Here is a 14,498-nt window from a genome sequence, read left to right as displayed (position 1 = left end):
ACACCGATATTTCCACCATGTGCTTACCTCGTGGGATGAAACTGAACCAAGCTTAAGGTCCGTTTGGTTTTCGGTGAATTCCGCTGTTTGGTTGTCGGTTTTGACCGATGAAAGAGATAGCGATTGGAGATTTAGGCGATTTTATCAAAGTATCTCTTGAGCACACGATCCCACGCAATCACAAACAGTCGATACATAATCAACATGGCCATGTCCTTATCTCTCTCTTATTTGTATCGCCTTCATCTATGAGGTGAAGTATCGTTGGTAGCCTTTGTATATTAAGCTGTTCGTATAAAGGACGTAACAATAACAATGTCAGGACCAAAATCGTATACGAGCCCTTCAACGCCGTCTTCCTCAACATCGACTCTCAAGCCGGATCCGATACCCCCCAACGAGACGACTACTCTACTTCACCATGATCCCAAATCTTCACATACAAGGAACCGATGGAATCTCTTCCCACCTGTCCGAAGGGTCTTCTTCACCTCGCTGTTGTTGTCCATGACTTTCGCGTTCACTCAGACATCCCTTATCTACGCGTTTAGGGTGATGACCTGCGACGAGTACTACAAGACGCATGATTGGAGCGGGTCAGGCGATCGATGTAGTGTACCGGCGGTGGAGGGCAGGAGTGCGAGGGAGATTGCTATTATGAGTACTACAACTACTACTTCGAGTGGGTTTGTCCTCAGCGATTTGTCGGAACTCATGTACCTGTGATCAGCATCACTCTTTGTCAATCCAACACCGCTGACACTATGTGCTTTACGTAGCCATCGCAAACCTCTTCATCTCGGGATGGTTCATCAACCACTTCGGCGTCAAAGCAACAATGTTCCAGCAGACATTCTGGGCGGCCTTGAGAAATCTCTGTCAGATGTACGCGCTGAAGACGGGGGGCAAAGCGGGTATATTGATCATCCAGTCGACTCAAGTTTTCAACGTGCTGGGCTCGGCGGGGGGATACCAAATCGCCAGTAATGTATTCGTGTCGTTGTTGGTCCCTTCTGAAGAGAGAACCAAGATGTTCGGTGTTTTGACGGGTGTGATCATGTTGGGGAGTAGTCTTGGATATACCCGTGGGTGGTTCTTCGCGTTTCAGCACTGACAAGCACAGACTGTTAATACCTCTTCACTCCAGTCGGCGGCCTCGCATTCAGCTTCTACGGTATACTCGCTCCGTTCCAATGTGCATTCGGATTACTATGCTTCTGCACGATATTCGGGTCGTTGTTCTTGCCGTACCTCCCTCCGGATAATCGCTCAAAGGGAACGAACACTTCCGAGGTGCCAAAAGAGAAGAAGAAGCAGTCGTTCTTTGCTCCATTGAAGATATTCATTCCGAAGAAGGTCGAAAGTGTGAACGGAAAGGTTAAAAGAGACTATAACTTGCTATTGCTCGGTGCGGGAGCTTTTGTCAGTGTGTTAGCCACAGGATATGTGCATGTCGCCTTGCAGCTCGTCGGGACGGACGCGTTTGGGTTCACACCCAGTGAAAGCGGTATGATGCTGGTGAGTGGGTCAGGTTCGGTCATGGTCTCATGACAACGTTAACTTTCACGTGCAGTCCGGGAACCTCCTCGTCAAAGCATTCTTCCTGTCCATCTGTTTCCCCCGAATCATCACCCACGGCCGGCGTCTTATCTCTCACCGAACGGACGTACCGACGGGACCATCCCAACTGGAACACCCCGAAACTCCTTTAGAAGCCGAAGAACCAGATGATATGGGTGCCCCAAGGGAAGACCAAGCGAGACAACCCACGGATGTACAGCATGGTTCGACGTTCGACCTGTATTTCCTGAGATGGTCCATCTTCATCGATGGTTTACTCACAGGCTTGACCACGTTGTCTACAAGAGGGTGGCATCTGTATCTCGCCGCTGGGGTTTTACCGTTTGCGAGTGCGACTGGATCGGCATGTAAAGGGGTGACGTTGGATTTCGTAGAGGATGATCAGAGGGCGGATGCGCTGGGCGCTATTGCGCTGATTGAGAAGATTGGTGAGTTGCAAAGTCGCGAGGGGTGATCATGACTGATGGTTTGCTGTGTGGGATAGCTCAAGTATCGACGATCTCTCTGTTTGGGACGATCTTCGCAGCACTGAGTGAACAGGGCAAACCCACTTTGGTTTTTTTGGCTAACGGAGTGAGTTTGAGATCGTGGCGTTTGTCTGACCGTGCTGACATCACAGATAGGCCATCGCTATGCTCGCGTTCATCCTGCTTCTGTTCGTCAGAATGCCTAAACCAGATTCCCAAGGAAGGATTGCATTGCCTGCTTGATTCATGGAGGGGAACAGAGTTTTTGCGTATATTTGTAGAGCGCGACATGAACAATCTTATTGCTTGCGGCCGGCAATCTGTGCTGCGCTGATTTGGAGTCGAATGACCATCGCAGTCAGGAACAGCTGAATATTGACTTTGAATCTGACCAACGTAGAAGAAATGCCGAATCAACAATGAGATTGGCTTATTCAGCATATAAGGAGTATTGGTAAGCCAATGCCCTTCGGCCTCGGTTTGTGGCTCCTTTGACCGATCTGTCAGTTGAGTATAGATAGCGTGCATGTATGTATTCATGGTGAGATTCAGAAGTCCCCTATCAAGTGTAAGTGTAGCATAGAGTATCAGTACATACCGCTTTATCAGATTCGCAGAATGTCCGACGAACCGAAGACCATCTTAATCACCGGTGCCAATCGAGGGTGAGTGGCCATGGTCATTCACATGCCCCGCCAGACGCTGATGGCTCGCACTGATAGGATTGGCTACGAACTCACCAAAACGTTCGTTAATAAAGGGTATAAAGTCATTGCCGCGGTGAGAGACTTGACGAAAGCACCTTCGATCGACGGCCTCACCGCTGTAGTCAAGATTGATGCCAAGGAGGACGATTATCCCTTGAAAGCTGTTGAGGAGCTAAGGAAGAAGAATATAGACAGTCTGGACATCGTGAGTGTCTCGCGGAAAAAGTCACTAGCTAACGATATTGCTCATAGGTAGTGGCCAACGCTGGTATAGGCAAGGATCCCAAACCCGTTCGAGAGATGAGTATCTCCACGTACGACGAGCACCACCAGGTCAACGCTAGAGCGCCGTTGTTGCTCTTCCAAGCTTTCTACCCTCTGCTCATGAGGAAGGAGGGGAGCAAGTTTGTGGAGATCTCGACGGGGATCAGTCAAAATGGGATTGAGCACATGCCCAACACTGGGGCTTATGGGGCTTCTAAAGCGGCCATCAACTTTATTGTGAGTGTGCGGCATCTTGACTTGACTTTAAGGTGGCGATGAGGACCAAGTTCAATGCATCTGGCAGCGGCACGATCAAACGCTAACGTCGACTCACACACAGACACGACAGATCCACTTTGAAGAACCCAAATTGACAGCCTACATGATCTCCCCGGGGTGGGTCGACACGGACATGGGTAAGGCAGGAGCCACCGCAGCGGGTCTTGCCGAACCTCCCGAGAAGTTGTCTGTCACCATTCGTAGGTCCTCGTGAGATGCGCCTGGTTGGGGATAGTTGAGATTGACACCTACTTTGACACAGCCCTCATGGTCGACCTGATTGAAAAGTCGGATAGGGAGACTCGAGGTGGATATATGTGGAATTAGTACGTGGTTTTTTTCCGACAAGGGCTTGCTCAGAGCCGCGCTGATGTTTGGCCATTCCCTTAGCAATGGTGATAAATGGGATTTCTAAATAGACTTGGGATCAGGTTCGAGATGCGATTTGCGCAAGCGGTCTAGCTGAGATAGATTGTCCGCTTGGAAGGGTTGTATCAGACATTGTTATCTAGCCTATACCATGGTGAGATGTCATGCCGAATAGACCGTATAGTCACTTAAGCTTTTCCGTTCTGATATATTAAGACGGCCCGATGGGGCACACAGTATCGGCCGATACAATTGGCCTAAGAATGAGATACCGCAGGTAAGACCTTCGATCTCATACCGAGGGGGACGAAGGATTAATTTGACCGGTATACCTACCAAAGTGGCGGAGACCTTTCTTATCGTGACACAATGACCACGAAAGACGAATGAAAGCCGTTCTAGCTGTGGATACGGCCTCACCGTTTTATGATTGGGATGAGGTGAGTATACAAACTCTGTAATTGACGAACATGCTTCCTGGACTTGGGGGTCCAAATGTGAAGAAAATGCGCTCTCCCGCGGAACAGCTTGTTACCATGTTGCAAAGTCCGAGCTTCGCGATGGCACTGCTTTTGGCATGATACATTTTGGACTCGGGGGACCTTTCATTCGGTGCTGTAGGGGTACGCGACGTAAGCTTGCTGAGTCGAAGAAGCATGACGGGGGTCCTTTGTACCTGCAAGCTGAACCATCGTGACTGTGTGAATGAAAGGGTTGCAGATCTGTCGGCGTTGCGATGGGGACAGGAGTGAACGCCGCAATGGGGATGGAACGATATTTAAGCATGGTGGGTATATCTGGCCACAATGAAGTGGTCTCAAATGAGTATTCACCAGGACATACGACGATCCATCACCATCTCACAAGCATGGCTTCCCAGACTCAAGCCAACGATCCAGAAAAGTATATATGGTGGAAGATCAAAGGCGAGATGGCCCATACCCACATGAGCTCGGGGATCCCCACCACGAAAACAACTTATTCCTCGGCTTCGGATCGATGTACGGCCAATGAAAAGATCAATTGGATGGAAAAGTTGTTAACGGAAGGTCTGAATTCCTGCGTGAGTTCGTCAATTGCACGTTGCTGTCCGCCGCCTAGCTGATCGCTTCGATGCTACAGAGGAGCTGTCGAACAAGCCATGTACCCAGGGGTTGCCGCTTGCGTAACATCACAACGACATTCCACTACAACCAAGACCTGACTTGTCCAGTCAGTCACACTTTCCGCTACAAGGGTACTTTATCTGTCAGACCTCCCACGCAAGCGAACATGATACGTCGGAGTACCAATTTCATTCAAGAGCTGGAGCATAATAACATCGGCTGCCATGGGTGTGGGGGTTGGTGTGTCATGACTCTGCATACAGATTAGGAATACGGCTGTTGATGATACTGGGCACGGATATGCATTTACAATCGCTGGCACAAAAGAGCAGAGAAAGCAGAGAGAGGGATAGAGTTCTATATATGAATGGTTTACGGAGTTTGTACAAACAAAGACGGAGCGATTGTGGAGGGAATTATAAATGATCACGACGGATAAAAGATGATACCTGAACATGGGCAGAAAGAACAACATCGGGCTCTGCTGCGAGTCTAGGACATGACGAAACCCGAACCACCTCGCAAGATCCTCGCGGTGGATCTCCAGAATAACGCTTCCGCACCATCCATCTCGCCCTCCTGTTTCGCCAACCAGAATCTCATTCGGGCTACGTCGCCTGAGGTGGCACCTTCCTTATCCTTCATTCGTCGTATGACAGTCTCCACGGCGTCTTTCGCCGAGGTCTTGGTGTTGACGTCGATGGATTCGGTGGTGACCGCTCGGTGCCACCATGCTCTGACTAACAACATGACAGCTCGTTTACCCGCCTCGTCGGCTCGCCAAGAGTTGGTTCGTCGATCGGCCAGCTGGGCAGCTTGGGTACCCTCGATGAGGAACGACCAACCTACTTCTCTCGCTGCCCAGGTGGAGTACACTTCGGCGGTTACCAATAAGGAGGTTCGCTTTTCCGCTGCGACGGTGAGTCGCGGGGCTAAAGATGCCATGAAGAGGGACGAGTAGGCAATGGCCACGAGCGTTTCGTTTTTAGCTTTGGCAAGTTGGGCGTTAGGCAGGTCCGATCCGTTCAACACGGATAGAGCGAGTTTGTACTGTTTCACTCCACCTTCGAGGAGCTGCCACGCCGATCTGGCGAGTTCGGATGAAGGGACCAAACCTTGGGCCTCGTCTTCCGATCCGAGAGAGATGACCGAGGCTTTCCTGTTCCACGCGGAGATGCCGTCGGGGCCGACGAGAGGGCCACCGCCACCGATCGATGAGATCCGTCGGGAACGGGGCTCGGGAGATGGGGGAGGAAGGACTGAGCCGCCGCCGAAGCCTAGGGAAGATCGTCTGCGTGCTCGCCCACCGGTGGGACCTGCCTCCGCTGGTGTGGGCAGCCAACTGCCTCGTCGGCCGGTCTGCGGGATCGATATGGATGGTCGTGAGCTCCGTTTTCTCGCCTGGTGGAAATTTGATATCTCCGCGTCCTCAGATACAGCGCCTAGGATTGAACCTTTTCTTGAACCCTGCCCTCGAGATCCGGTCGAAGAGGCAGACTCTCTCCTACCTCCTAAACTCTTGGGGTCGGAGTCTTTTCGTGGGGTTCCTGGTTCGTCCTCGTCCTCGTTCTCCTCGTGAATGGTAGGCGCGTCCAGACTCCCATTGCGGGTGCTCATCCTTCGCGGTGTACCGATTTGAGAGTTTTTCGACGTGCTTCGTCGTCTGGGTCCACGTTTCCTCCATACCAGTCGGAGCAAGTTGGCGTAGAGAGTTTTGGCGTCGGCCAGTTGTCGGATAGCTTCCCATGCGAGGGTAGCAGCGGCAGCTGCTTTACTGCCTTTCAACTTGGCCGCTCGTTCTCGGCATTCCGTCGCCAGCATCGACATGTCCTGGATCAACGCTCGGAAATCATCCTCGTCGAGGTCCACGCCGAGGTGGAAGGTGTGTCTGAGCCGTTCGAGGGATGAGGCGCCGGAAGCGAGTTGCACGCGGGTGATGAGGTTGGCAGAGGAGGTGGATGATTTGATTCGAGCGGAGGCCGCGACGGTGGCCATGTTGGAGGCTTGGTCCAAGGCCTGTTCGGCGAGCTCGATGTGGAGATCCACGAGGTTGAGGTCGATTGCGAGGGAGGAGACGAAGACCGCGGCGGAGGAGAGGGAGAGGAACATCTCAGCCATTGCGGGGGACTGTTGCGCGGCTTCATTGGGGCCAAGGTCCCTCATTCTGTCCATTTTGTCTCCTGCGACGTCTTCGAGGAATTGCAGAGATTCTCGGGCTAGTACTCCGATTTCACTCTCCCAGATGTGTCGCTCGTCTTCCACATTGTCGTCCAGTTCGTGTAGGGTGGAAGCGAGGAGACCACACGCTTGACCGAGGGTTTCTCGGGCGGTGAGCGATAAGGGTGCGAGTTTGACCAGTTCTCGGAGGGTTGTCACTGCGTCTCGAAGGGACTGGGTTGCGACTCTGGGAGGCTGGTAGTTGCTCGCGAGGTTGATGAGGACTTTGGATCTGCCGAGCATGGCTTTTTTGTCTTGGGGTCGGATGTCGATGGCCAGTTGGAACAGTTCGCTAGCACGGTTCAAGTGGTGGTAGGATTTCTCCGTGCCGACTTTGTATGTTGCCGACTTGGTGTCGTGGCCGAGGGCGCCTAGTTGGGGGGTTAGCTTGAGCATGCTCAGCATAGGAGGTTATATTACTCACCCTCCATACACGCCTCGTAGGTGTGATAACCCTTCTGGCCTCTTGTGGTGACACTGGACGAGGGGGTGGGTTTAGGCGAAGGGTCTTCGTCCAGCGGGTCCATAGCGGTGAAGCTGGGTTTGTTGCGAACGATGGGAGGAGGAGGAGCAGTGAAGTTGTCTGCGCGTCTGGGGGAGGTGGGAGGGGTGGGGAGGAGGGTGTGGTTGCCGGGTGACACAGATGCGGGGAGACCCATGAATGGTTTGGGCGGGAAAGCGATGTTGATGGAGTTGGAGAGGTCATTGCCTATGGTCGATGCTCTGGGCGTGGGACCGGGCGTGTGGTTTGGCGAGTTGCTTCCTGTAGACGAGGAGTGGGAGGTGAGGGAGTAGTCCTCCGCAAAGAGTGACGAGCCCTTGGAGGTGGAGTTGGACATGGAGGCGGACATAGGTTGGGCTGAGAAGAACGAGGAGGAGGCGGCGTTGGGCGAAGGGGGTTGTTGAACGATGGACATGGTGGTGGGTGTTTAAGAGGGATAAGTTGGGGATTTGAGTGGATTGGGTTTTGACCGCACCTCAATGACCAGTGTGGATAGGCCGTCGTGGGTTGTAGTGACGTTGGTGTGGTTCTCGGATTGAGAAAGAGAATGATGCGAAGTGATACAACTGTTGGGGGGTGCAGTTTGTTATCTATGTGAGTGAAATGATGATCGTTTGATTCAAGATCGGGATGGATGAGAAGCCAGTGGCTTGGCTTTGTGAGAACTCGAATCAATCGTAAATTGGATGCAAGTGAGACAAAACCGGTCATATTTTCACACTTAAATCCAAGCGGCTTCTAACGTTCTCAGGGTTCCTAAGGAAGTCGTGACATAAGTCATGAGCTCTTTTTACCTCTTCCAGGCAGAAGAGCGAAGGTTTGCCCCGAGATGGCAGATCGAATTGATAAGGTGGTGAGTATCGAGTTCAGGGTTTTAACCTAAAGTTCATCACGCAAGCACGGGCGGGACGGAAGAGCCGGATCAAGAAGGAACTGATCTACGTCGAGTTCAGGGTTTGAGGCTACAGCTAAAAAATTAGAACGAGGTACCGGGTTTGTGACTGTCCATCCTAGCTACTAGCTTGCAGTGGAGCAACGGACAGTGGAAGCTACGGTTTAAACTCGGTTCTGTACCGTATCAGGACGGGACTGATTTGCTCACAATCTATCTAGCTATCAACCTCTCCATTTCTTTCATGGTGATCGCTGTCCTATGGGACGGGCCAAGAAACGTTTTCAAGGCCATCTGACCTCTAACGTATCTGGAGCAGTGATCGCCTTCGATCGTCTCATGTAATTATCACATGCATAGCGAACGCACGCACGCAATCACCGGAATAAGTGTCTAGGAAGAAGAATCCTTGGGCTCGGTTTTGGCTTAGCTTTGGGTGGTATTTCGCCGGATCAGGAAATTTTCGCAACCACGATTCTCCATCAAATCTCCATAAGTTTGGCTCTGCCTTCTGCGAATATTTCAGCTAATACTTCAGCTAGGGTTTTATGGCGTAACTTGTGCATGGATTTATTAGGTGGTTCGTGTTTCAAGCAGAAAGGGTAATCGTAGTAATCTAATCGGGTTTTGATGGGCGCACCTCGCTATTAACTTGGCACAATCAGCATGACGTGGGATTTGAGCTGGACTGGGGTCGGGATTTGTTAAGGCGTTTTCGCATCAAAAGGTTGAATGCATACTTTAATAGTACAAGGTATCACATCAGCTGCTTAAGGCATATGGATGGCAATAAGATAACAACTGGTGGTATTGTGTGGTGACATGCGAGCTCCATGATTTCGTGCATGAGAAGCGGAGATTCCCGAAACTCCGGGTCACTCGGATCTGGTCTGCGCCCAGTAAATGTTAAATATGACAGTGCGCAACAAAACCCAGTGGCAGCAATTGTAGTGATCATAGCAGTAATCGCAGTAATCGTAATTATAAAACTCAATATCCTATATATACCACCCCAACTCTCCTCCTCTTCTACCCCCTCATCTTGCATAATCATATTGATCAGGTGCTGTACAATCTCCACAGAGACCTGACCTGACTCTCCATCACCGACCGCCTGATGATGTTATGAACCATGACTGCTCAACACCGATTGCATCCTGGCCCAACAACCGGATGAAGATCACCCCCGGTATGAATTGCAGTCCGATATCCTGCACCCTACCCACCACGCCTTGGTCCCGATCCTCAAGATGGTCCTCGACGTGTCTCCTGACCTCACAAGGAGACTTTTCGAATAGAAGGTGGAGACAGTGAGGTCGCCTTAGCTCTTCAAAGCTTTGGCAATAATTTTCAAGCCTTCTCCAATCCTCGAGAAGATAAGACCCTCAAACAAGTAAAAGAGGATCATCTGAACTCTCGTCGAGGAGCTCGACCTCGAGGGTAAACCGGCTGTATTCGATACAACATGATATCCAGTCTCTGCACTTGTGCCAATGTAATCCTCTCGATCTGGTCCCTCGAGAATTATCCCAATCGGAATCTCATCATGACCCAGAACCATCCCTTGGCAGAGGCTATCCGAATTCCTCCAATGTTTCAATACCATATCCATAACTCCGCTCGACGGTCGAGCTGTGGGATATGAGAAGACCACCTTCCCCCGCCGCTTCGTCATGATCAACGAAGATGGTCAGTACCGAAGGGAACTTCACTTTGGTGAGGTCCACTTTAAGGCTCACGGTTTCATTTGGAAGGCTCAAGATGATGGAAGGTTGGAGTACACCTCCGTGAACAAGGTGAGTTGATGGAATCATTGAGTCTTTTTCTTCGACACCGACAACGTGCTTTTTAGTCGAACACTCCCGACCTCGACATCTGGAAGTTGACTGCGGTGGTGTACTGGAGGGTTTGATGGATAGGAGGATGACGAGGACATGGGGATCTCAGAATGGCATGGAAAATGGAAGTTGGTTAGGACCAGTGTGCAGTAGATTTTGTCGGAAGTGTACATATATCTATTATACAGCCTCATGAAGCAACGGTGTACAGACAAAGATCTCATGGGAGGAGAAATCCATCTTCATCTGATCATTTATGCATACATACAATTTCGATTCGGTTGGTATATAGGTATACAACTGTGGGGATGATTCATTGTCAAGTGGAAGAAGAAGAAGAAAATAGAGAGGAAGAATGAGCAGAAGCCGAAGAAACCCAAGATAGAGATCGCAATCATGATTCTATAATACCAGCTCTTAGAGCTGTCTACCCTTCCCCTTCATCCCTTGCTTGGCGGTATCCCACCAGACACGCATCTCCTTGACATGACCCCTAATCTCGGTCATTCTGCCCATCAGTATGACCATCGCATTCAAGGTCTGCAGTGCAGGACGAGAAACGTCGTCGGTATCTTAAGGCACCTCGACCTGCAAGCTCTTCTTGATAGCGGCGAAGGACTCATCACCCTTAGCGACTTGTGAAGGGGTAAGTCTCATCCGCGGACCTTTGTCGGCTTCGGCAGCGAGGGCGGCTTCAACCTTGTTGGGCATCGAGTCTGTCCATTTGTTGAAGCTCTGTTGAGATTCAAAGGGTATATCGACGGATGTTGGCTGTTGGGAAACTTGGAAGTTTGGCGGGGTGGTATCGATTTCTGCCCAATCTAGAGGCTTCACATCCCACTTGTCCACTCCTTGTGCCTTCTCATGATGCACTGCAGTGTTCCAGAGGTAGTCACCGAGAGGAGCCATGGACAGGGGCGGAGAACCGGAGAAGTGGTAGTAGAGGTGATCAGCAGAGGGGGAGGGAAGGGGAAGGAGGATTGTACCGGATGGATCACCGTCCCACCTGTTGGCGAGGCAATCACATCGTTGTTTTTTGATTCTGCACTTCTTGCAGGTGAAGCGTCTAGGGAATCCATCGGGTCCTAGGACGGGGGTGTCGAACTCGCATTGAAGACTCTCGCTTACGCGAGAGCTGCAGTTGACCTGCTTCATGGTATGTCTGCGGGAGAAGAGGTGGTCAGTGATGTACCTCAAACGTTATGAACGAGCATTCCATCACTCACTGTAAATTTCCATTCCTCTGCCTTGTTAGACCGAAAGTGTCACTGAGGACACTATCTGGGAGTCGAGGACCGGATTGGGAGCGCTGGGTGTCCTTTGCCATTGTAGAAGGGTGGAAGGCGAAATGGGATTGTTGTGTGAGAATTGACTCCGAGAGAATGGGGATGATCTGAGCAGGATGATGGGATTTGGGGAGAAAGAACGGTGCAAGAGGATGAAGAAGATGATGATCAGGAGAAGAAGGTAAAGGACGATTCTCCCACAAAGGCAGTCTCCTCGGGAATTCTACGTAGTTGAACGTTGACGTGGTAAGCGATGGGAGTGACGTAGTAGTTGTGTGGATGGTCCTAGCTCGAATCAGTCTTCATTCTTGACAAGTAGCACGTATACAAGTCCATCATCATCCCCATCATCCCCGACCCATCATTAGACCCCCCTGCCCCATCCTCTTCCTCTTCCTATCCCTGCCACCCATTTACATGTATTTATCTCACCTCGGTCGTAATAAGCCACTCGTAGGACTTCGGCTTGAGGCTCGTTGACGCCTACCTGGTAGGCGTTGGGACAATCGATGATCTTGCATGAATCTCCTACGAGTACGAGTGATCGGTCTCTCGTTAGCTTCATCCTGGACAGGGTAGCTGAGCTGTCTCTCTCACCCGTATTGCCAAACTCTAATCGACAGCCATGTCGACCAGGCCATCTATGACCATCTCTGGCCCCATCCAGGTATAGCTCGTTCCGGCATTGAAACAATCCCTTTCCAAACGCACCCGCATCCGGCTGACTCCAGTTCACCAGGTCAATACAGATGTTCCAATTCCCCCCAAGCCCTCTGGACATCGCCAAGTGGAGGACCACGTTGGATTGGGAGATCTTATCCACTTTGAACACATCCACCACCGCTCTTCTTGACCCGAGGTTGACCGAGACCAAGGCGTTGGCGGTAGCCGATACGGGCCTGTGTAGGGCTTGGAAATAGTATGATTGGATGGAGGGGAGCTGAGCGAGGTGTTGATGTACCGCCAAGAAGGTGGGGGCGTCCGTATTCCCCAGCGGTCGATCGGAAAGCAGACGGAGAATGTTGACGGTGATGTCACGGGTTTGGTCAATGGTGAGGGGAGGATCGCCCGCCTCTCCAAGTAGCCTGGGAAAGGTGGGTTGACGATATCAGCAAGTCAAGTCCCACAATCAGAGCTGCCAGATGAGGTCCTAGTCAGAATATGACACTCACGAGAATCGCCTGAGTACGTCTCGGGTGACGAAACTCCCGTCCTGGTTGCTGATGAGAGTGAAGGGAGTGTAGTTCAATTCCTTGGAGGTCAAACACGTACATACCACGTGACACTCAAACAAAGCGGGGGTGGAGGTAGGGCAGGGTGAGGTGAGGTGGGTCGGAGCTCACCGTTACCCGGTTATCGTACAGTGTGTTATATTGCCACCCTACGACCGACCTTAACAAAGTCCCAGCTGGCACTGGCACATGACCAAGATTTCTTGATTCTTGAATGCCAGACATAGGAGTAAGAATAGGAATCAACCTAAAACAATGTACAGTACCATTGATCGGCAACACTCAGTTTGTCTATGTTCTGTCATGGCGGATAGATAACATCAATATTGACACCGGTCAGACAGATTACTCTCACTTTCGTTTCAACACTATCCGGTTCAGAGAACGCTCGTAGCCTGATCCAGCTTCGAATTCGAAAAGAATCGCCACTCGTCAACCCTCCCTTTGTTCAGCAAATCACCCCTAACCCCCGATGCCCCTCTCTCCCGTCTCGGTGGTGGTTGGAACTACCATCGCTACTGCTATCGTGGTGATAGGTACAGGATATGCGTTCAAAAAGGTGAGTCGGACTCAGAATCTCAGATGGCAATGCTATACATCTCAGCTATCGAGCTGACCAAATGATTCTTGATCCTTCGATCATACAGTTCATTTACGATCCCCACTTATCACACCACATCGAAGCGTTGATAACGCATCACCAGCATCACACTCAAACCCGCATACCCATACCAGTCGAGTCGGAATCAGATGTACCCTTCAAGGGGGTATCAACCTCATATAAGGACCATCACACCTCCTTACGACGGAGGCATATCTCCTCTCATGACGATCAGACAAGCTACGAGCTGAAAGAACGATCACTCGCCGAGCAAGAGACGTATGGAGGAGCATCAACCTTCGGACTGGACGAGAGCCGATTAACTCTCAAATCAGACAGATTGATTGATCTGGAATTAGAGGGGGACCATCGATCGGAATCACCCCAGGAAAGAGAAATCCAAGAAATCATCTTCAGCCTGACTCCTACCCCTCTCCGATCGACCAGCTCGACCCCCCTCCAACAATCAGGTCATGTTACCCCTGAAACTCGAAATCCATTCATATCGCCCGAAGAGCGATCCACTCCACACGCACAGGCAGACCCAAGAACATCTTCCACATCCTTCTCCTTCCTCTCGCTCTCACAGGCATCTTCTCCCGAACCGGTTCCCCGTCCGACCCTGATTCACCAATCAAGGGGAGATTCCGAAGAGGAAGAAGGTACCCCAACCTTAGCAGACGACGACGAGGGCGAGATACTTTCATTCTCTGATATCACCAGTAACGCAACGTACGAAGATGCCGAATCGTACACCCCAATATCGAGATCACTAAGCAGGACCTCGGACTCGAACGCCAACCATTCTGATCCTTCCAATGGCATTGTGGGAGATATGGGACTGAGTTATATTCCCATTTCGGTGCCCACTACCAGAGGTCCGATGAGCGTGATTAGTGTGGACGAGTCGGTCGGTGAGAGTGATTGGGATGTTTTGTCGGAGGCTGAAAGGTAGATCTGGGGGAACCGGGAATCTGAAGGAGCCACAAGGGTACAGGTGGATTGACCGATTTGACCATCTCGTGTATTTTCCTCTTTACCTATCCGTTGTATATCTCCTTTTCGGTTTGACACCAGAGTGATCTTCTTGTCTTATCATTATACATGTTGTTGATATGCTATATATATGTCGTTCATTGAATATAGACGTTAGATTT

The 14,498-nt window shown here is 50.9% G+C and overlaps 6 protein-coding genes across 6 annotated transcripts; 3 read left to right on the top strand and 3 right to left on the bottom strand.

Annotated features, from left to right (window-relative positions):
• Nucleotides 1-315: 315 nt before the first annotated feature.
• Nucleotides 316-2,291, top strand: I302_100495 (uncharacterized protein; the record flags this gene model as incomplete). Its single annotated transcript, XM_019190512.1, has 6 exons — nucleotides 316-682; nucleotides 780-1,085; nucleotides 1,148-1,518; nucleotides 1,574-2,009; nucleotides 2,066-2,154; nucleotides 2,205-2,291. The coding sequence occupies 6 exons, from the start codon at nucleotides 316-318 to the stop codon at nucleotides 2,289-2,291; spliced, it is 1,656 nt and encodes a 551-aa protein (XP_019047260.1).
• A 375-nt stretch (nucleotides 2,292-2,666) lies between these two features.
• Nucleotides 2,667-3,625, top strand: I302_100494 (uncharacterized protein; the record flags this gene model as incomplete). Its single annotated transcript, XM_019190511.2, has 5 exons — nucleotides 2,667-2,713; nucleotides 2,771-2,960; nucleotides 3,008-3,256; nucleotides 3,360-3,498; nucleotides 3,561-3,625. The coding sequence occupies 5 exons, from the start codon at nucleotides 2,667-2,669 to the stop codon at nucleotides 3,623-3,625; spliced, it is 690 nt and encodes a 229-aa protein (XP_019047259.2).
• Nucleotides 3,626-5,265: 1,640 nt separating this feature from the next.
• I302_100493 (uncharacterized protein) lies at nucleotides 5,266-7,907 on the bottom strand (the record flags this gene model as incomplete). The annotated part of the gene is made up of 2 exons (XM_019190510.1): nucleotides 5,266-7,361; nucleotides 7,415-7,907. 2 exons carry the CDS (start codon nucleotides 7,905-7,907, stop codon nucleotides 5,266-5,268), a joined length of 2,589 nt encoding a protein of 862 aa, XP_019047258.1.
• A 2,888-nt stretch (nucleotides 7,908-10,795) lies between these two features.
• On the bottom strand, nucleotides 10,796-11,549 carry I302_100492 (uncharacterized protein; the record flags this gene model as incomplete). Its single annotated transcript, XM_019190509.1, has 2 exons — nucleotides 10,796-11,384; nucleotides 11,449-11,549. The coding sequence occupies 2 exons, from the start codon at nucleotides 11,547-11,549 to the stop codon at nucleotides 10,796-10,798; spliced, it is 690 nt and encodes a 229-aa protein (XP_019047257.1).
• A 323-nt stretch (nucleotides 11,550-11,872) lies between these two features.
• I302_100491 (uncharacterized protein) lies at nucleotides 11,873-12,965 on the bottom strand (the record flags this gene model as incomplete). Its single annotated transcript, XM_019190508.1, has 3 exons — nucleotides 11,873-12,593; nucleotides 12,681-12,760; nucleotides 12,852-12,965. The coding sequence occupies 3 exons, from the start codon at nucleotides 12,963-12,965 to the stop codon at nucleotides 11,873-11,875; spliced, it is 915 nt and encodes a 304-aa protein (XP_019047256.1).
• A 247-nt stretch (nucleotides 12,966-13,212) lies between these two features.
• I302_100490 (uncharacterized protein) lies at nucleotides 13,213-14,296 on the top strand (the record flags this gene model as incomplete). The annotated part of the gene is made up of 2 exons (XM_019190507.1): nucleotides 13,213-13,299; nucleotides 13,388-14,296. 2 exons carry the CDS (start codon nucleotides 13,213-13,215, stop codon nucleotides 14,294-14,296), a joined length of 996 nt encoding a protein of 331 aa, XP_019047255.1.
• Nucleotides 14,297-14,498: the final 202 nt, after the last annotated feature.

This window comes from Kwoniella bestiolae, chromosome 1, assembly GCF_000512585.2.
Source record: "Kwoniella bestiolae CBS 10118 chromosome 1, complete sequence".
Lineage (NCBI taxonomy): Eukaryota > Fungi > Basidiomycota > Tremellomycetes > Tremellales > Cryptococcaceae > Kwoniella > Kwoniella bestiolae.
This window is presented reverse-complemented; position numbering and strand designations above follow the sequence as displayed.